Here is a 21270-nt window from a genome sequence, read left to right as displayed (position 1 = left end):
TTCGTTTGCATCTTTTCCACCTGTTTTTTCTAGAAAAGTCCATCAATCGAAATAAAAAAAAAATTTTTTTTTTTTGTTGGAATCATTAAAAATCGTTTTAATAAAAAAAAAAAAGAAAAAAGACAGAACTAAGCTAAACAAAGACGAATTAGATTTTAAGAAAATGTTTTTTTCATAAATTTAAAGAAGTTTCCAATTAGTTGTTGGGTCCGTCCCTCTTGTCCTACCGTATTGACTCAGCATGGGGCCCCAAAGTTTCTCATAAATCACAAAAAAAAAAACTTTACCCGTGATCATTAACTGCCCTCGGTTTTGAGACAAAAATTACCTTTTTTCTCTCTCTCTCTCTATGTATCTCTCTCTCTCTCTCTCTCAATATCCCGATGTTAATGACGGAATATTTTAAATCTCCTAGTTTGCAGGTTTTTTAATATCGTTTAAAAAATTAATAGAAATCATAATTCTTTGAAAAGAATGTTTTTTTTTTTTTTTGAATTCATTTAATTTCTGACAATGGAAAAACGAGGACTCCCCCAACCCCCACCCCCACCCTTTCACGTTATTGTAAATTTATTTCGGGAGGCATTTTTTTTTTTTTTTACGGTTGGTATGAAAAAAATTTTTTTAAAATTAATATCTAATAGAAAACCTGACATTTTTTAAAAATATTATTATTATTATTATTATTATTATTATTAGAGGCGATGAATTTTTAATCAAACCGGAAGTTTAATTATAATAAATTGTAAATTTTTTTTTTGATGTCAATCAATCATTTCTTGTATAATAATAATAATAATAATTTAATAAAATGATATAATTTAAAAATGTATATACGATGGTTTTTAAAAGAGTTTGAAGGCTAAGGAAGATGAGGAGGAGGAGGAGAGAGAGAGATAGATAGAGAGAAAAAGAGAGAGAGAGAGATAAAAGCGGCAGCACAAGAGGAGGCTAGTTTTTGTGGTCTTTTTTTTTTTTTTTTTTAAATGAAATTCTCCATTAAATTCCAAATTTATGAGATTTCTATAATAAAAAACCATATGGGCTCAAGGTAATAGAGTTTTTCTTTTTCTTTTTCTTTTTTTTTTTTTTTTCTATTCACTTTCCAGAAATATCATGTTCATAAATTTTTAAATTATCTAAAATAATGACGTTTTAATTTAGATGTGGGGTATATATATATTCTCTTTGTCCAGAAACCTCATTTTATACTAATAAAGAGTTATGGATATTGGAATGTATTTTTAATAAGAATGAAGGACGTGTTTCATCATTTTTTCGGTACCAAAACTAATCGTCAAGCACCTCGTTTGTCAAATAATTTTCAATCCCACTTTTTTCCCTTTTTTTTTCTATATATAAAAAATGTTATAAAATGTTGTTAAATAAAAAAAAAAAAATTTAATTTATTATGTTAGATGGATACGGTCGAACGAGCGAAAAAAAAAAAATTATTAATATTAATCGTATTTTGTGAGGGGGAGAGAGAGAGAGAGAGGGAAGGATTAAAAGCACGAACCCTCCCCCCCCTCATGGAAATTCGAGTGAAATTATAGAAAAATAATAATTCAATTTTTTCCGTTCAGAAAGCTTAAAGGATCACTGGAGAAACAGCGTGGAAAAATTTTTTAAAATTATTAATAATCGATTCATGTGACTCTATGGTTTACGTCACCAGCCCCCCTTCCCCCCGATTGGTAAAATCGAATAAATATCGATCGACACAAACGGACAAAATATGGGAAAATGTTTGGGTTTGGTTTGTAATCGGCACTCGGGTAATGTCATGTTGGACAAGGAAATGAATATGCAAGAAATAAAATCGTGACCGGAGTTCAAAGTTACTCATTGTGCTCGGCCATTTTGTCTCTTATTTCATATTCACATTATATCACGGTTATTAATGCGCATATAAAAGTTTTGAGAATCGATTAGAATATGAACTATAGCGCGTGCTAGAGATCGCGTGGGAGCGGATCTGCCACATCTTTTAACAAAAAAAAAAAAAAAAAGAAGAAGAAGAAGAAGAAATATTTAATCGGAACGATAGCTAAACATAAAATGAGATTCTTGGCTCGTCTGAAAGCGTTACGAGAAAAAAAAAAAAAAAACTGGCAGTATCGGTATGGCACGAATGAATATGGAGGCAGCTTGATTAAGCACCGGATAACTTTATAGAATAAAATCCACGGAAATGTTTATTTCATGCGCGAAAGACGTGCACTCACGAGTTTACAACCTCGGCACGCCTGGGGCACACGCTAAGAACAGTCGTTCCCACGGACCTCCTCCCCTTCACCTCCCCCTCCTCTTCTTCATCATCCTCATCCTCATCCTCTTCCTACTCCTCTTGCACCCACAATCACCTTTATTAACCGTGGTTATTTCTGCGCCTTCACTTGATAATCTCATGACTTAGAGGGGAAAAGGTTTCTCTTTGGGTTCCCATGCTCGGGATTGCCAGGGTTAAAGGGTTTAGGGCAATTACAATGGAGAAAAAAAAAATGGAGGAAGAAAATGAAAGAAGAAGAAAGAGAAAAAGAAGATGATTTTTCGAGTGAGAGAGAGAGAATGGGGGGGGAGAGGGAGCTACCTACCCACCTACCTACACGGACGACGCACGCACGCACACGCACACACACGCACTCGTTAGCCGAAAAAAAAAAAAAGAATTCTTTTTCGATCAAATTCGATCCCGATTCACAATAATTTTTTCTGACATTCATCTTTGAAAAATCTATTAAATTGATTTTATCAATAAAACTAAAAGAATTCTGTAAAATAATATCTTGATTTTTTTCTTTTCTTTTTCTTTTCTTTTATATCAATTCGAAGTGTTTAGATATGAAGAAAGAAAGAGAAAGAGAGAGAGAGAGAAGGATAGAAAGAAAATCAATCCTGATATCCATCATTAAATCACAAAGGAAAATTTTTTTTTTTATATAATAAAAAGATAACAAAGAATTTATCATTACCATTATTATCATTATCATTATTATAATTTGCATTTATTTAAAAGTCATTTAATAAGGTTTTATACGTAATAAAAATGAAACCTTAAAAAACAGGATCGCGTGTCGGGTAGTAAGGTAAACTCAGGGGCGTATCGAAAATTATTATTTCTTTCGTGTTACACGGTATTAAATGGATTAGAATGGCACGTGTAACTCGGAGGCTGGAAAATGGGCGGTTACATAATGGCGGATCCACGTGTGTTCTTGTCCGCCGCGCACGAGTCACTAACACCACACACACCTGTCATAAAAAAAAACATTTTTTTTTTAATTAATATCTAAAAAAATAATTTAAAAAAAAAAAATTCTACTTTATTTATATCAAATTTCTCATCCATGTTTTTTTTTTTTTTTTATTCTGCTGCTGTCGTTTTCATCATCATCATCATTATTATTTTAATGAGAGAAATTTTATAAAAATTATATCACGTTCAATTATTTAATTAAAAAAAAAAAAAAAACATGTCGTATTGAATTTTTTTTTTTATTATTTTATTTAATATCGATTACATTAAAAAAAAAATGTTTTTTTTTTGTAATTTCGTGAGAATTCGATAGAGGGCAGCACGTGTTTGTCATTTTTTATCTCGTTTATCACACATTATTTTATGTTTATGTATATCTATATGTGTTTGTTGTTACGTAAAAATTTTCATAAATAATATTTTTTTTTTTATTTCCCATCGTCTGCTTTTAAAAAAAAAAAAAAAAAAAAAAAAAAAAGGTTTAAAAGGAAAAAGTTTTATGAGAGGGTGTTTGATGAAAATGCTTAAGGGTAGTAAAAGTCGTGGAACCCGTAAGGCTTATTATTATAAAAAAAAAAAATTTCATTTTCTTTTAAAGAAAAAAAAAAAAGGTTTTTTTTTTTTTTTACCGGAGTAATAAGTTTTACACTCCACGCACTCACGCACTCCCACACCACGTACGCATATATATATATTCACACGATATAAACTGGGCAGTACTCTCACCCGCAATTTTTTTTTTTTAAACTTAAAATATATATAATGATAATAATAATAATAATAATAATGAGGCTGAGTTATAAAATTACCCATCATGGGAACGATATTTTTCCTTGAAGACATTTTAAAACATCATTTCTTTCAAAATGTCGGCATTTTTAAATTACTCCAATGCGTGACTTTAAAAAATGCAATTTAACCGATCCGGTTATTTATTACTCGGGCATATATATATATTGTTGTGTTAAACACTATGATGATTTTTAACCAAAGGTATTTTATTACCAGGTAACAAAAAAAAAAAATTTAGCAAATTGATCAGAAGTCAATAAATACCTTCAAATCGATTAAAGTTCTTAGAAATTACTATTACTCAATGTTCGTGTGTGTGTGTGTTATCAATTACTCATATAAATTCTCATTACTTTACGAGTAGTTATTTTTATATAAAAAAACCCTTAAAATAAACCCCTCTTCCCCCCCCCGCCCTGTGTGTTGGTTGATACCCGTAGGGAAAATAACAATTAGGACAAAACGCGTTGAAGAAACTAAATGAAATGATTACATTTAATAAACGTTGAATGATTATTCTTAGAAGATTATGGGAATACACAAATCAAAATGGCTGACATTTGGTCGAAATATAGAACATTATGTCATTACGAAATTATAGAAAATTATATCGAAATAAAAACTGATGGATGGAGGATTGCAAGAATTTCTTCGTGGGAACTGGACCAATGCCCTTCCCATCTAAGCTTCCAATTATCTTCCGATTTTAACTTGACCGTACAACAACCAACAAACAACCAATAAATTATCTCCCCGTTTTTCTAAACAGGTACAATTATATATAAATCTTTAAATAATTTGTTTTTTTTTTTTTTTAACTTATGATTTAGCACACACAAACACACTCGATTTAAACAATAATCATGATCAAATTATGTTGAAAAAAAAAATTTCTTTTTATTATTATTATTATCATCATAAATGATTCAAATTTTTTCCTTCATGTGTGTGTGCGTATGTGCGCGAGTATATCGAAAGCCATTTAATAATTTTTTTTTTTCCTTTATAAAAAACCCACCCGAAATTTAAAAAAAAAAAAAAAAAAAAATATCGATAAACACATAGAATATTATCCCCGAAAGAAAACGTGGGAGGGTTGCCAAAGGGCCGAAATAGACGCCAAACTAAATTGCAGGCTTGTGCGAGGGTACAAGGAAGGGTCACCGTCCGAAATAATCTGAGGCGCCGCCGCCGGGGGCTCATAAACATAGGGTTTGCCATATAAATTGAGCCCCCGGCTCACGTTTATCCCTAAGGTAGGTTGATAGGTAGGTAGGAGAGCAAAAACCTTGTTACTTACCTTCCTGTTGTTTTTCTCATGGTGATTTACCACCACCACCACTACCACCACATAGACAAAAAAAACTTTTTTTTAAAAGATTCCAGCAACCGTTTTAATAATTTCAAAATAACCTTTTTTTTTTTAACGTAGTTAAACCTATTATTTCCATTTTATAAACGTTAAACCCGCCTCTTTTTTCCCGCGATATGGGTTTTCTTTATATTTTCAATCGTGAGAGACACAACCAAAAAGTAAAAAACGGTGATTTACTGAGAAATCAAAACAAAAACAAAAACATAAAACATAAAACCTGTGATTAACAACCTGAAAAAAAAAAAAAAATTTTTTTTGTCACAATTTGGCCAAAAAAAAAAAAAAATTAAATTTTTTCAGAATGTTCTTTTTCTCACGTGTCGTACCGTCTTTTAGTATAAAAAAAAAAATTTTCTCAGGTATTTATTCGAATCAGAAAAACAAAAAAAAGTACCTGATTTTATTTTATAATTAATAAATAAAATTTAATTTTTTTTTTTTTTTACGGTCAAATTTTATTCACACGATTAAATGAGAGAGAGAGAGAGAGAGAGAGAGAGAGAGAGAAAATATTTGGGAGATGATTTAAATATTGAAAAATTTTTTAAATTGATGAGTTGGGGGGGGACGGGGGAGGGGATTAATGATGACAGGCAGAATTTTTTTTTTTATTTGGTGGCAACAATTCATCTGTCAATTGATCACTTCATCGATTTCTTCTGCTTTATTTAATATCGCACTCTTATAAATCCGTGAGAAAAAAAAATTTTTTTGTTTATATAAAAATTTAAAAGGATTCGTCGTTTAAATTTTATAACATGTACTTTAACACGAGGCCTATTAAACCCCTCAAACGTACCTGTATCTCTCTCTCTCTCTCTCTTTGTCATGTGACACCTTATATATTTACCCCCCCTAATATAATATTTTTTCTTCTTTTTATTGCTAAAAAAAATTTACGACACTTGAAATAAAAGAATTTTTTTTTTTTTTTTTTTGGGGCAAACCAGTAGTAGTAAATAACAACAACCAAAAAGTTTTCGAGGCGTTTTTTTTTTTCTTACAAATGATTTATTAACGTGTAAATAGAAAGAAAAAAAAATTTAAAGTTTTAAATAAATAAATAAATAAATAATTAATAAAAATTTATTTATTTATTTATTAATCCGAAAACATCGTTGTAATTTTTTGTATGTTGAGATTATTATTTATCACGAAATTATTATTTTTTTATTTTTCTTCTGCTTTTAATCAGATTAAATAATAATAATAATAATTTTTGTTCACATATATATCTATCTTATCATTATCATTATTTATTTGATTATAATAAAAAAAAAATTATTTTTTCTTTTGCAAAAGATTAAATTTTAAATTTTTGTTACGCCCAAAAAAAAAAAAAATTTAACGACAGGAAAATTTTTTATTTACATAAAAAGAAAAAAAATAATTTATAATATGTATACATAATAATAATAATAATAATTAATATTTATATTTTATTTACATTGATTATAATTTAACTTACATTTATTTATTTACTGGGATTTTGGGGATTTCATTCCGACGGATAACAAAAATCCGTTTTTGGAATATTATTATTATTATTATTAAGTGTTCGCAATTTATATTTTTTTCCAGTAAGTGAAAAAAAAAATTTGAGATCAATTTAATTTTTGGTTTTTTTTTGAGAACCTAATAATAATAATAATTATCAACGCCAACAATTTTTTTTTCTCCTTATTTCTAAAACACGTAATTTAATACATAATATAAAATAATTAATATAATATTTTTTGCAATTTGCAGTTTACCTTTGGTTGCCCACCCGTTAATTTAAGTTTTTTTTTCTTTCAGGTACACAAAAAAAAGGAAAAAAATATTTTTTCTTTCCTACACGACCGCGCGCGCCTAATAATTATCATCTCGATTACCGTTTCATTATTTCGGCTATTGTGAATCCTAATTGCTTCTTAACGGGGGGTATTTGATCCGCCTTGTTAGTAGGAGCTTCTTCCTGGCGACTCAACGACAGGTCTAAAAGACCCATACCTCCTTCATCGGTACAGGTACCATCTTCTTCGCAATGCGTCATTTCGTGCCTTTTCAAATCGCAATTTCTTCTAAATAGTTTCGTGCATCCCAAACATTCGAATGGTTTGTATTCCGTGTGAGTGAGAAGATGAGTTTTCAAATTTGATCTTTGGTTGAAGCTTCTGCTGCAAACTGGACACTTGTGCGGAGATTCTTCCATGTGAAGGATTTTATGTACGGCTAATGTTCTAGATTGGCAAAAACCTTTTCCGCATTCACCGCATTTAAATGGTTTTTCTTTGCTGTGTATGTACCTGTGATCTCTTAAATGATCCTGTCGTCTGAACGCTTTGTTACATATGTCGCAAGAATATGGCCTTTCGTCCGTGTGAGTTCTTTCGTGTATTAATAAATTGTAGGATTTTGTAAATTGTCTGTTGCAATATTTACATATGAATTGTTTTTTCGGCCTCGATGAACTCCGTCCGTTTCCGGGATTTCCACTTTGCAATCCCGTACGTACTCCTCCCATTTTCGATGGAGATTGTTGTTGAACGACATTTGATCCACTTCCTAAATGATTTCTATCAGTGGTCTGTGAGGGATAAAATGCGTTACGGAGCCAATGATTTACGAAAAGAGCCGTGGAAAAATTCGACGGGTACGAAAATCCGGGAACGTAGGGAAGAGGAGGAATTATTTTGTGAGATGATGGAATTCCCGTACCGGGATAATTCGGACAAAACGGTCTAAATGCTGAATTTTGACAACGATTTTGATATTCTCTTTGATCCGTTGAAGAAACCTGATCGAAACTGAAACAATATCGAGACGACGGAGTTCCAGCGGGAACATCAGAATCAGGAGTGTGAGGAGGTGTCAATAAAGGAGAATTTTCTCCTCCATTTTCGCTCTTCATTATTTGTTTTGATTCTAAATAGAAAAAAAAAAAAATCACTTTAATCCAAAAAAAAAAAAAAAATTAATTTAATTCAAAAAAAAAAAAATTTTAATTTCATGAAAAAAAATTAAAATAAATAAAAAAAAATAAAAATTAAATTAAATATCTTACCTTTAAGTTCTTCCCGAAAACAATGTTGTAAAATATCTGTCGCCATAAGGAGACTAATTTATAACAAAAAAAAAAATTTTATTTTTAACTCACAAAAAAAAGGAAAAAATGTCAATAAAAAAAAATTATTTTTTAAAACTTTTCACTTTAAAACTTTTTTTCTTTTCTCTTAATTAATAAAAACTGCACATTAAAAAAAAAAAAAAAAAACAGCTGAAGATTCACTGACTGTGTGTGCGTGAGTAATACCAGAAGCAAAACTGGTTGTGTGATGTTAACCGAACAAGAAGTCGAAGTAGAAAAAAAAAAAATGAGAAAAAAAAAAATGTTGAGAATCCAGTGAATGGTATGCAACTGCTTCGGGTTCCTCTTGGTGGAATCAGAAGACGGGGAAACGCATGTTATACAAGACTAATAAAAGGGGCGTGGCCAACAATTTCATTGGTCGATTTTAAATAAGAAAAAAAAAAAAGTAACCATTACCTCCTCGTCGTCATCATCGTCGTCATCGTCGTTGTCGTCATCATCGTCATCGTATTTCCTACCTTTTTTTTTTTTTTCGTTATTTTATTACCGTGAAATAATAATAATAATAATAATAAATGAGAATAAAAATTATGAAAATGGAATCTTCTTCTGATGTTGTTACCGTTTTCAAAATTATAAAAAAGAGAGAGAGAGATATGATACGACAGCAGATGTGACGTTTAACACACGGAGTGAAAATTAAAATGTGGTTGCTTAATGTTTGCACAACAACAAACAACAACCACAACAAAAATTAAAACACGAAACAAATCGATAGCGGCGGTTAGGTCAAAAGAATTTTTTTTTATCAATTTTACCTCAAATAAAAAAAAAAAAAAAAAAAAAGTCATTCGATGCCTTTGAGGAAAATAAATAAAAATCTTGTTAAAGCTTCCGATTGATAACATTTATCGACCGTACTGTTATTATTATTATTATTATTATTTATTTATAAGTAAAAATAGAAAATTTTTTAAATGTTTATTAACGAAATAAATAGAAAAAAAAATGGCACGTATCGAAAACTTTTTTTTTCCATTTTTTTTGTCTTTTTTTTCCTTTTATTATTATTATTATTATTATGTTAGGTTTAAATTTTTTTTTTTTTTTTGGCAAATAAAAAGTAATATATATATATATATAGTTTGTCAATTTATATAGTTGGTAAACAAAAAACATTGAATTTAATGTTTACACAAGAAGATAAGACAAACTCTTTTTAAAGGTGCTTTTAAAAACCGCACAAAAAAAAATCCAAAAATCTTTCTTTGTCGGCACACACACGCACACACGTACGTATATGTGTGTGTGTGGTATGGGTCGTGCGCGTTACCTTTTATCATCATCAAAGCCCTAAAAAAAAAAAAAAAAAACAATTATCAGGAAGCTTTCAGGAGGAAAAAAACTATGGAGTGGTTATCTTTCTCTCTCTCTTATTAAATTTTTTCCTAAATATTAATTTTATTTTAACGAAAAAGTGCGTGTGTGCGTGCGTGTGTTCAAATTTTTTTTTTTTTTTAAAGAATTTTTATTTAACTTGAGATAAATTTCAAAAGCCACACACACGCACAAAACGCGTCGAATTAAAAAAAAAACATGGCGGTTAAAAACCAAATTTACATCGTTTTTACAGCCCTCAATAAAAAAAAAATATATAAAGTATAAAAAAAACCCGGCTATAAACAACAACGACAATAACAATAACAACAACAACAACAACAACCAAAAAAAAAAATTTTATACAAAAGCGAAAGTTTATAATGTTTTTATTTATTATTATTATTATTTTTGACATTTTGTTTAAATAAATGGGCCAATACGGTAGGAAGTATAGTAAACAATAATAATAATAATAATAATAATATAAAGTGAAACCAATGAAAAAAAAATTTTTTTTTTGTCCAATGTTAAATTTTACCCTAAATATTATCATTATGTGTATATTTTTTGGGGGTAAATGCAATTTTTCAGGGTATGAAAAATCTTTTGTGCGTGTGTGTGTGCTTCACACTCACGCACGCACACACGCACTTGTATTTATGTATGGTGTAATAAAAAAAAAGAAGAAAAGGTTTGTGTGTCCTTGCCCCAGTAATGAAAATGAAATTTTCAACCTTGAGCCTTTTCCTTTCAATATAAATAAAAAAAAATTGCCACCGAGACTAATTTTTTTTTTTTTTTGTTAAATGGGTGACATTTTTGTTTTATAAACAATTCTTTTTTTTTTTGTAAATATTTGTGTCACGGACAAAAAAACAATATGGCCGACCGGCCGTTTAAACGATTTTTTTCTTTTTTTTCCCACGTTAAAAATTTTTTGTTTTATTTACATATTTTTATTAAATAATAATTAAATTTTCTTTTTTTCTTTTTTCTTTAAAAAAAGTTTTAAAAAGAAAAAACAAAAAAAAAATTAAATTTTAAATCGTTTTAATATTTTATTTTATAAAACAAAATGGCGACGGTATGAAAATAATAACTTTTTTTTAAAAATTATAATATAAATATTACGTAATTATTTATTTTGATGTAAAGGAAGCGCGTTTATATACATGAAGATTAATAATAATAATAATAATAATAATAATAATAATAATAATATGAAAGTTTACCCTACGGCGCCATTTACTCTCTAAAAGTAATAAAGTTAAACGATTTGTCGAGAAAAGTCATTTTCTCAAGCTTTTATAATTGTCGTCGGCTCCATTTTCATTTTCATCGCAAAGGAAAACATAATAAAAAGGAAAAAAAAAAAGGAAAAATGGCCGGAGGATTGAAAATTGAACCAAAATTAATTTTGTCAGAAACAACAACAACGTTTAAACAAAAATGAATTTTACTTTAGATTCATTTAATAGGATTTACTTACTCAAATTGATTTTCTATCTCTCTCTCTCTCTCTCTCTCTCTCTCTCTCTATCTATCTCTATCTCTCTTTTTCTCTCTCTCCGGTAACAACAACCGACCGAGCGACCGAAACAATTCAAAGGAAGGAAGGAAGGAAAGATGGAAAATGTTGTTTGTTTTACAGAAACAAATTTCGTGTCGCAATTGTTAATATTAAGGGGAGGAGAGGGGAGGGTAGGGAGGGGAGTCCCATTTTTAATAAGGTATAAATCCGGAAAGTCACGACCGGTAAACTTTTATATTTTTTAGGGATACAAAAAAAAGGGGGAGATTTTTAATGATTTAATTAGGAAAAACAAATTTATATTTTTATCCTTCTTCCTATAAAAACATTTAATCAATTTTTGTTTGTTTGTTTGTTTATTTAGTTTTACGTTATTCTTTTTTCCTTTTCTTTTTTTTTTTACTTCGTCCAATTAAAATCTGAACGTTTTCACGTTTAAAATAAATAAATAAATAAATATATAATTTATTCGCACGTTTGTTAATATCCATTATTATTATTATTATTGATTGTTGTTGTCGTTGTTGTTGTTTTTGTTACTTGAAATTTCTTTGTCGTTTCGTATTGAAAATTTTTTTTAAAATAAATTTTCTTCTGGTTTCGATAATAAACAACGTCCAAAAACTCAACTTTAGGTTGATTATTATTATTATTATAAATTGCGTTTGTTACTTTTTTGTATCGATGTGTGATGATGATGATGATGATGATGATGATGATGATACCTGAGATTGTTCGAACCGGGAAACAGAATTTTTCTCTTTTCAATTTATTCTTTTTTTTTCTTCTCCACTTTGATTAATTTTATACTCATTGAATCCTTTCATTTGTTTACGAATGATTGATTGATTGATCGATCGATGAATGTTCAAATGAAAAAAAAAAATTTAAATATTAATTAATCATAAAACACAAGCAGAAGAAAAAATTAAAAATCGAACGAGAGAGCGAGAGAACGTGCGCGTGTGAAAGTCGTTTAAAAAAATTTTTTGTTTCATTAATTTTTATCCGTACATACGTTTATTATTTAGAGTTTGTACGTGCACGCACGTGCACGCGTGTGAATCCGAAACGAATCCAGCGACTCCATAAGTGTAAATAAAGAATCAGATGAAATGATGAGAAAGCTCCATCTCTTTTTCGTTCATCTCCAGCATCTGCGCTTTTTTAACGTGAAGCGACATCTTGGAATCTGGATCACTTTTTTTTTCATTCAATTATTATTATTATTATTATTAATTTAAAGTATAAAAAAAAATTACGATAAATAAATAAATAAATAATTTGTTATTATTATTATTATTAATATTTATGAATTAAATATGAGAAATAAAAAAAATAAAAAAAATAAAAACGAAAGAAAAAAGTGAGAAGTGAAGTAAAAAAAAAAAAAAAGGGAAATTTTTGTAAGGAAAAAAAAAAAAAAAAAAAAAATTGGGATTGAGATCGATTGGGAAAACATCCTTCTCGTCAAAAGAGGTATTAATACACATACACACACACACACATACACGCACTCACGCACGAACACACCGACAGGTGAGATTTACTGTTTGTCGGTTGTTGTTTTATTTTATATTTATATACGTTTTTTTTAATTGTTTGTACGATCAAAAAGGTTGTTATCTATAATCTTGTGTATTTTTATGTAAATAATTAATAATATATATTAATTAATGGATGGGAAATGATAATAATAATATTGATGATAATAAGGTCAAGTATTTTTAGAATAAGGAAAAGTTAACCTAACCTGGATTCTTCTGGAAATTTTTTTTTAGAATGAATTCTTCTTACGGTGGAGGTAAATTAGTAGGTCGAGGAGGGGTAGGAGGAAATTTTAATTCACCTCAAACACAAATCGATGCATCAACCCAGGTAATAATTATTAATTTAATTAATTAAAAAATTTTTTTTGTGTCCTTTGAATATAAAACCAAAAAAAAAACGAAAAAAAATGTTTAGGCGGATTTAGTTGAATATGAATCAGAAGATGAAAGAACGAGTCGTAGAAACAGGAGTCAAAGAGGTACACCATATTCTAAAATAGATATAAGAGAACAATATTGTATAAATAATAAAGAGGTTCAGGTACTCGAAAGCGGGTCATCATCACTTTTCGGTTGTTTGTCGAAACATAATAACGGTTCGTGTAAATCTCGTCAATATTTCTTAAGCGGATGCGTTAGCCGAGTACCAAGCGAAGAAAATTTACACGAATTTAAATTTCAACCACTTCCCAGAAGACCGATTGACGATTTGGAAAGAGCTTATTTAAGAAGGAGACCGAAATCTTTATGCGGAAGCGATTCTGGAAGATGCAGCAATTGGATACCGGAAGAAGAAGAAGAAGAAGAAAATTTAACGACGGTAATTTTTTTTTTCTAATTAAAAACAAACAAAAACCAAACCAAAAAAAAAAATTTTTTTTTTTTTAGAATTACATAAGGGATAAACAAAACAATCATTTGGATTATCCGGGAATAAAAAGGGGACACACGATAAGTTTTAGTTCTGAACATTTGGCATCATCTTGCCCGGCTCATTACCTTCCACCTCCTCCACCACCGCCTGCCGGTAGGTAAGTTTTAATAAAAGTTTTTTTTTTTTTTTAAATTAAACATGGAGGCAAATTAAAAATGAATTGATGAGTGTAAATTAAATTTTTTTTTTTTTTAAAGAGGTAAACACGTTAGTTTTGCACGTTCGCACACGTTGACTTCATTCGATGACGCCATTATTGAATTACAAAAAAATTCACAAATTTACAAAACTCAAGAACGCCTTATATTGTCAACACAACCAGTTAAAAAACAATCCCGCATGATACAATATGGTAATATTTTTTTTTACAAATTATAATAAACAATTAAACAAAATGACGTCATTTATTTATTTATGCAGAGCCGAAAGTATTAAAAAAAACTGCTATGAAAACACAAGCGACACAAACTGGTTGCATACGAAGAGAACCGCCAAAATATCTTTCATTAAGTCCAAGAACCGTCCATAGAGTAATTAAAAAAAATTTTTCTTTTCTTTTTTAATGGCCAAAATTTTTTTTTTTTTAAACGAAATTTAAATTGATTTAAAGGTAAAAATGGTATCGCAAGGAGCACAAACAAACGGACAATTGACAAACGGTAGAAAATTAATGAAAAGTTATTCCGAAGCCGGTTGTTGTTTTGGTGAAGGACATGTTGGTACCACCAGTTGTGGTAGAACCAAAGAACACGATACACTTGTAAGAACCCAATCGGAAGAACCGAGATCGCCATTTTCATCTATGAAAACAGTTTTACCATGGACTGAAAATGATAATTTTATAAATTTAAATAAATCGGACGTGAAGAAAACAACGCAAAATTCTACAAAAATTTACAAAGAAATATTTATCGATTTCGAACCAGTCGAAGATTTAGAAATGCCAAAGACTAATAATAATAATAATTTAAATGATGAAAATATTATTAAAGACGATAAAGAATCGGATAAATGTATCACCAATCACATCGTTGATCGAGTGGATGGAATAAAGGTCATTAACCACCATTCATTCATTCATTCTCTTTCTCTCTCTTTCTCTTTTTTTAATGATAAATCTTTTATTATTATAATAATTAGGTGTGTTCTTCGAGCTGCAGCGAAATCGGAGAAGAAGAAAATGATTTTATAAATATAAATAAAAATGATAAACATAATCCTTTATCATTTAACCAAAATTCAATCGATGAAGAATTCCATGAAAATTTCTTTTACGAAGGAATATTTAACAATTTAACATCATCATCATCTCAACAATCATCAAAACCGGCGAGTATACTTAATAATAATAATAATAGTTTTAATCATTGTTTTTTACTGTTCGTTTGTTGGCGCACAGGTTTGTCAAAATGAAAAAGATGGTTCCGAAAAGAAATCTGGAGCGAGTACTCCAGATATAAGAGATTTTCAATCGACGACATTAAACGTCTCTAAAAAAATTTCTCCATTTGCTTCTTGCGATTCATTAGGAACGGATCAAAAAGATCACAGCGATGGCATCTGGAACGAATCACAGTCGACCGTACTTCAAGCGGAAATTGATAATAATGACGTCACATCTCGAGCACCGTCCAAAAAACATTTGCTTATATTACAACATCAACAAAGATCATCCATCGATACTGAAATTTTAGAAAACGATACTTTTTATTCACAGGTAAGAGAATAAGAAAGGTCAAAAGGTGAAACATGGGCGATAATTTTTTTTTTCCTGTTTCAGTCTCCGATTCGGTCACCATTAAAACACGATTTAGCAGTGCCTTTTGTAACAGTCGCTCCCGTTCACGAAAATCATTCAATACAATTGTTATCAGAGGTCCAACTTGCGAGAAATTCTTGTCATCCTCCTTTCGCATCAAACGCGATTCATCACAATTCGAGAGAACTGCGAAAAAAAATGAGCAAAAGTCCGGAAAAGGAAGATTTTAAATTTGAATCAGGAAGGATAACGGATATTTCGGAAAATTCAACGACGGATGATTACGCCACTGCATACGATAACTCGGACACGAGTTCTAAAGTGTCCGTCAACTATCACCAGAGAGATAAAATGTTGGGAAATAAAATAGAAAGTAAAGATGGTAGCTCATTCGAAAGCGCATCCTCCATTCACAGCTTTGTCAAAGAAGACACATTGCAAATCGTGCCTTCATCTCCGCCAACGATCAGAGAAGAAAATTCGGAGGAAGAAATATTGAAAAATGCATTGACCGATTCCGGAAGATTCGGCGACGAAGAAATTCTTAAAATTGATGATAAACAAGACGGAAATGAAAAAGAATTGTCGGGGGAAGCGGAAAGCAGTAGTTCGGGAAGTTATAGTTTAGACAGCGGACAACGCGATCAAAAAATCGAATGGCCGGAACAAGAAACTTTAAATAATAATTATGATAATTTGACGGAATTTAAATTAGAATTTAGTGAAACTCATCATAATTTTACAAAATGGCTTGACAGACCGGAAATAACGACGACGACTACAACTACTACTACTACTACTACTACGACATCAACATTAGCAGGAGCAGCAGGAGCGACAAACGACTTAACGCAAAAATCTCAACATGGGGCAACAACAGACGACGTTATTTCAGGCTCTTCAACCAAAACGAACCAATCGGTGAGAAAGATAGAGAGAGAGAAAGAGTAAGAGAAATTTTTTCAAATTTTAAAATTAAAAATTATTTTATAGAAAAAAAAGATGGGAAAAGACAACGAAGAAGTTCCACCTAAAATGGTTCGAAGTCCGGCAATGCCCGAAGGTTTTTCATCCGACAACTGGAAATCACAAACGAAAATAATTCATCACATCGGAGAAAAGGTTTGAAAAATCAAAAAAAAATTACTTTTCCTTTTAAAAAATAATAATTAATTAACGGCGTGTCTGAAAATCGATTCAGGTTCAAAAGGGCGAAACTGAAATTTCATCAGATGAATCTAGTTCCGAGTATAAAAATGCAATCGTCGATGAAACAAACGTGAATGGACATTCTCCTAGACGACAAAGAAGAAAAATCGGCGGAAGAGGAAGAAGAAATCAAATCGCAATAGAAGGAAATTCTAAAAAAAAATCTCTGGCTAATACGATTCCAGGAAATCCAGAATTGAATTTATCTCCGAATAAATTTGGACAAAGTCCAGTACACAGTTCAAAAGGGAGTCCTAGAAAAGTAGCCAAAATGACAAAAGGACAAGATCATAAAAAAGTATGTTTATATGAAAATGATTTTCATTTTTCCAGAAGATTTAAGAGAAATAATAATAATAATAATAAATTACAGAACGCTCCAGGTTCCGATGGTGTCACACATTTAAAAACACTCAGCGCCGAATCATTAAGATCTGTTAGTCCGGGAAGCGACAGCGTTTTTTACAACGAAGCAGAAACTCACATGCTTTGTCATCAATGCGGAAGAGAATACGAAGGGGATCACGTACGAATGGAAATGGAAGAAATAACGACGACGACAACAACAACAACAACAACAACAATAACAACCGAAGATATTGTTCAACCACCAGCGGGTTTTGCAGATTCACCAGAAAATACAAAATCGCGAACTCACAGACTTTATAAAAAACAAGAAAAACGTTTCAGATCGGAAGAAAGAGGAGGAGAAAAACGAAGGCATTCACGTTTCAGAGCGGAAAATCTTCGGGCGAAATCCGAAGAAAGAGGAAAAGAAAAAAGTTGTAAAACAAAATTACGACAACATGCAAGATCAATCGATGCAAGCATGGAAAAATTAAAAGGTGGCGGTGGTGGTGGAGACTCCAGTCCAAGCATATCAGAACCATTGACAACAAACGAACCAAGAATATACGCGGATCCTTTTAAACAAAATTCTTGGATTTGCATCGTCGACAAAGAAGGAACGACGACAAAATGGAATCGTTCAATGGATTCCGGTTTGTTTTTATTTATTTATTTATTTTTTTAAAATAATTTAATAGTAAATAAATTTTGTTTTTTATTAATCAAAACAACAGGAGGAGAAGATGAAAATAAATCGTTAGAAGACGTGTCAAAAGAAAATAACGAATCCACGTCATCGGAAAAAGAATTTAAAAAAAAATATCAAGCAGCAACACATAGAATGGTTCATAGGAAATCTTCTATCGAAATGTATAAAAGACTTCAAACAAAATCATTTGGTAAAGTATATCTATATATCTTCTTCTTTTTCTTAAATTCCACACCACCACCACCACCACATGTCGATGCATTTCTGCCAACATTATCAAAAAAAAAAAAAAAAATTTTTGGAAAAATTTCAACTGGCAAAAAATCAATAAAAAAAAATAAAATTTTTTTTTTAATTCGGTCAATGAAATTATTTCAGTTTTCTCCCCGGTGTGTTATGAAAAATTTTTAATAAAAAATTATGTAATTATTATTATTATTTAAAAATTTATGTACATAATTCATTAATTATTAATTTTTTTTCGTTTTTAACTAAAAAAAAAAATAATTAATTTTATTATTATTATGCACGCGGGTTTTTTTATTTATTTAACTTCTTATTTATTTTTATATGTATATAAAAATAAAATAAAAAGTAATTAATAATGTTATGTACATAAAATTTAAATAATTAAAACGTGAGTCAAAAAAATTTTCTATTTTTATTATTGGATTCTTGTTAGTGAAATTAAAAATTATTTTTATCAGGTGAACGGCGGGCGGCGGTTTTTTTTTTTTTTAATCGAATCTCGATATTAAAATGGCAACGTTGTTAAATTAATAATAATAATAATAATAATAATTTTTTGAATGAAAATCGAATCGAAATCGAAAACGAAATTAAATAAAATGTGCTTACTTGGTGGTGGCGGCGATGACGGTGACGGTGGTGGCGATGGCGGTGGTGGTGCTGGTGCTGGTGGTGGATCATCAAACGATACGAAATCCGATGATGGTTCCCTAAAAAAAAAATTACAAGAATTAATGAGAATAATGTTGGTTGTGTGGAGCACACAAGAAAAAGCCATCAGGGTCGTTAATGGCGGTAATTTTTTCTTTTTTTCAAAAATTAATTTTATCCAGAAAAAAAAAAAAATTTTTTTTGTTGTTGTTGTTAGAATGCGATAAAAAAGTTATAGTGAAAAGAAAATCTGGAGAATTTGGATTTAGAATACATGGAAGTAGACCCGTTGTTGTATCGGCCATCGAACCGGATACTCCAGCTGAATCATCCGGTTTAGAAGTTGGCGACATTGTTTTATCCGTGAATGGCGTTTCCGTTTTGGAAGCTTCTCATTCCGACGTTGTTAAATTGGCTCACGCAGGTACTAAAAATTAAAAAAAAAAAAAATTTTTTTTTTCGTATAAAAATTAAAAATAAAAATTTTTAAAGGTTCCGACACTTTGGAACTTGAAGTTGCAAGAACGTCTTCTGCTTTAACATCGTCAACAAACGCCCAAGAAATATCCGTCGTTTATTCAGGATTTTTAAATAAACGTGGCGCTAATAATAAATGGCATTCAAGATGGTTCGCACTGAAAAATGATAATTGTTTATATTATTTTAAATCTCAAACGGTATGCACAAATCATGCATGATGATGACGATAATAGAGGTGGTTATTTCGGGTTTTATGTTACAGGAATGCCAACCGATCGGAGCTCTCCTATTATTTAATTACAAATTTAAATATTTAACGGATTCTGAACGAGTCAACACTTTTGTACTCGAAAGGGAAGGTTCGAAAAGTTTAGAATTACAAACGGATTCGAAAGAACAAGTCCACGCTTGGAAAATTCATTTAGAAAAAGCAATGGAATCGAAAAATATCAACGATGGACAACAATGGTTTGATAAGAGTTGTCGTTTAGTTTATCAATCACCATCATCCGTCGAAGAACCTGATTGTTTTGGTCATTTGACGTCACTCGAAGATAAATGGAGAAGACGTTATTGCATATTAAAAGATGCTGCTTTGCTTTTATATTCGGATATAGGAGCGGATAAAGCTTTGGCTGTTGTTTTCTTACAAGGATATAAAATACAAAGTACGAGCGGTACAACTTCCGGTAAAAGATTTTCATTTGAAATCGTACCACCGGAACCGAAACAAAAACATTTATATTTTTACACGGATACGGAAATGGATAAGAAAAGGTTAATCAATCAATCAATCATCGTCATCACCATCAACAATAATAATAATAATAATAATTTTGTTTTCAGATGGATAGCAGCCTTAGAATATTCAATCGATAGATGGATGAAACTCGAATAAATCCATAATAATAATAATAATAATAATAATAATAATAATAATAATAATAATACTAGAGTATAATTATTATATTTTTTGTGTCCAACGAATAAAAATAAGAAATTTAATAGTTTTTTTTTTTTTTTGTTTTTCGAATAATTAAAATTTTAAATTTAAATAAATAAATAATAATAATAATAATTAGAAATCGAAAAAAAAAAAACAAAAACCAAAAAAAAAAAAATTTGTCAATTCATTAATTAATTAATCTAATTAAATATATTTAGAAATAATGATGATTATGATGATGTAATAGTAAATAATAAATTAACATTATTATTATTATTATTATTATAGATAGAACTAAGGCCTGTGTTGTATAATAATCACTTTTAACTTTTTTCTTTTGACTACTACTAGTACTACCTCCACTACCACTACCACTACTACTATTATTATTATTAATAAATTTTTTTTTTTACTACAAATTCCAATAATAATAATAATATTTTCTTTTTAAAAGAAAAAAAAAAATTTTCTCCGATTCCGTAATTTTGCCTTATCCCATCTCAAACAATAAATAAAAATTTCCCGTCGGACCAAAAATCATATAAATATTAAATTGCACACATAAATAAATTTTATTGTTTGTTATTAATAATAATAATAAATAAATAAATATTATTAACTCTTTAAAAATTATTAATTAATTTAAATAAATACATTAGAAAAAAAAAAAAATTAAAATGAGAATGTTTGTCGTTTAATAATGTGTCGATAAATTTATTTTAAATAAAAATTATTTACATAAATAATTTTTTTGAGCAAATAATAATAATAATAATAATAATTTTTAAATAATTAATAAAATAACGAAAAAATTTATTTTAAATGTAATAAAGCATTTCTCTAAATTTTTTTTTTTTTTTTTAATCACAATGGAATGATAACTAATTATGTATAAATAAAAAAAAATTGAAGGAAACTTATCACCGTGTTAATAATAATAATAATAAATTTAAATGAAAAAAAAAAATTCATAGACAACAACAACTTATGTTTGAGGAGGGGGACGGGGGAGGAGGAGGTAAAGG

The 21270-nt window shown here is 29.5% G+C and overlaps 2 protein-coding genes across 2 annotated transcripts; one reads left to right on the top strand and one right to left on the bottom strand.

The window, feature by feature from the left end:
* Nucleotides 1-7296: 7296 nt before the first annotated feature.
* On the bottom strand, nucleotides 7297-8319 carry Phum_PHUM125070 (uncharacterized protein; the record flags this gene model as incomplete). The annotated part of the gene is made up of 2 exons (XM_002424229.1): nucleotides 7297-8205; nucleotides 8254-8319. 2 exons carry the CDS (start codon nucleotides 8317-8319, stop codon nucleotides 7297-7299), a joined length of 975 nt encoding a protein of 324 aa, XP_002424274.1.
* Nucleotides 8320-13192: 4873 nt separating this feature from the next.
* On the top strand, nucleotides 13193-20197 carry Phum_PHUM125060 (uncharacterized protein; the record flags this gene model as incomplete). Its single annotated transcript, XM_002424228.1, has 14 exons — nucleotides 13193-13237; nucleotides 13376-13780; nucleotides 14317-14424; nucleotides 14505-14948; nucleotides 15294-15611; nucleotides 15675-16574; nucleotides 16647-16775; nucleotides 16855-17160; nucleotides 17236-17863; nucleotides 17975-18109; nucleotides 19037-19243; nucleotides 19312-19496; nucleotides 19562-20076; nucleotides 20146-20197. 14 exons carry the CDS (start codon nucleotides 13193-13195, stop codon nucleotides 20195-20197), a joined length of 4377 nt encoding a protein of 1458 aa, XP_002424273.1.
* Between the last annotated feature and the right edge of the window lie 1073 nt (nucleotides 20198-21270).

Source organism: Pediculus humanus, genomic scaffold (assembly GCF_000006295.1).
Source record: "Pediculus humanus corporis 1103172107475 genomic scaffold, whole genome shotgun sequence".
Lineage (NCBI taxonomy): Eukaryota > Metazoa > Arthropoda > Insecta > Psocodea > Pediculidae > Pediculus > Pediculus humanus.
Note: the sequence above shows the minus strand (reverse complement) of the source record. Positions and strands in the feature narration are given on the sequence as shown.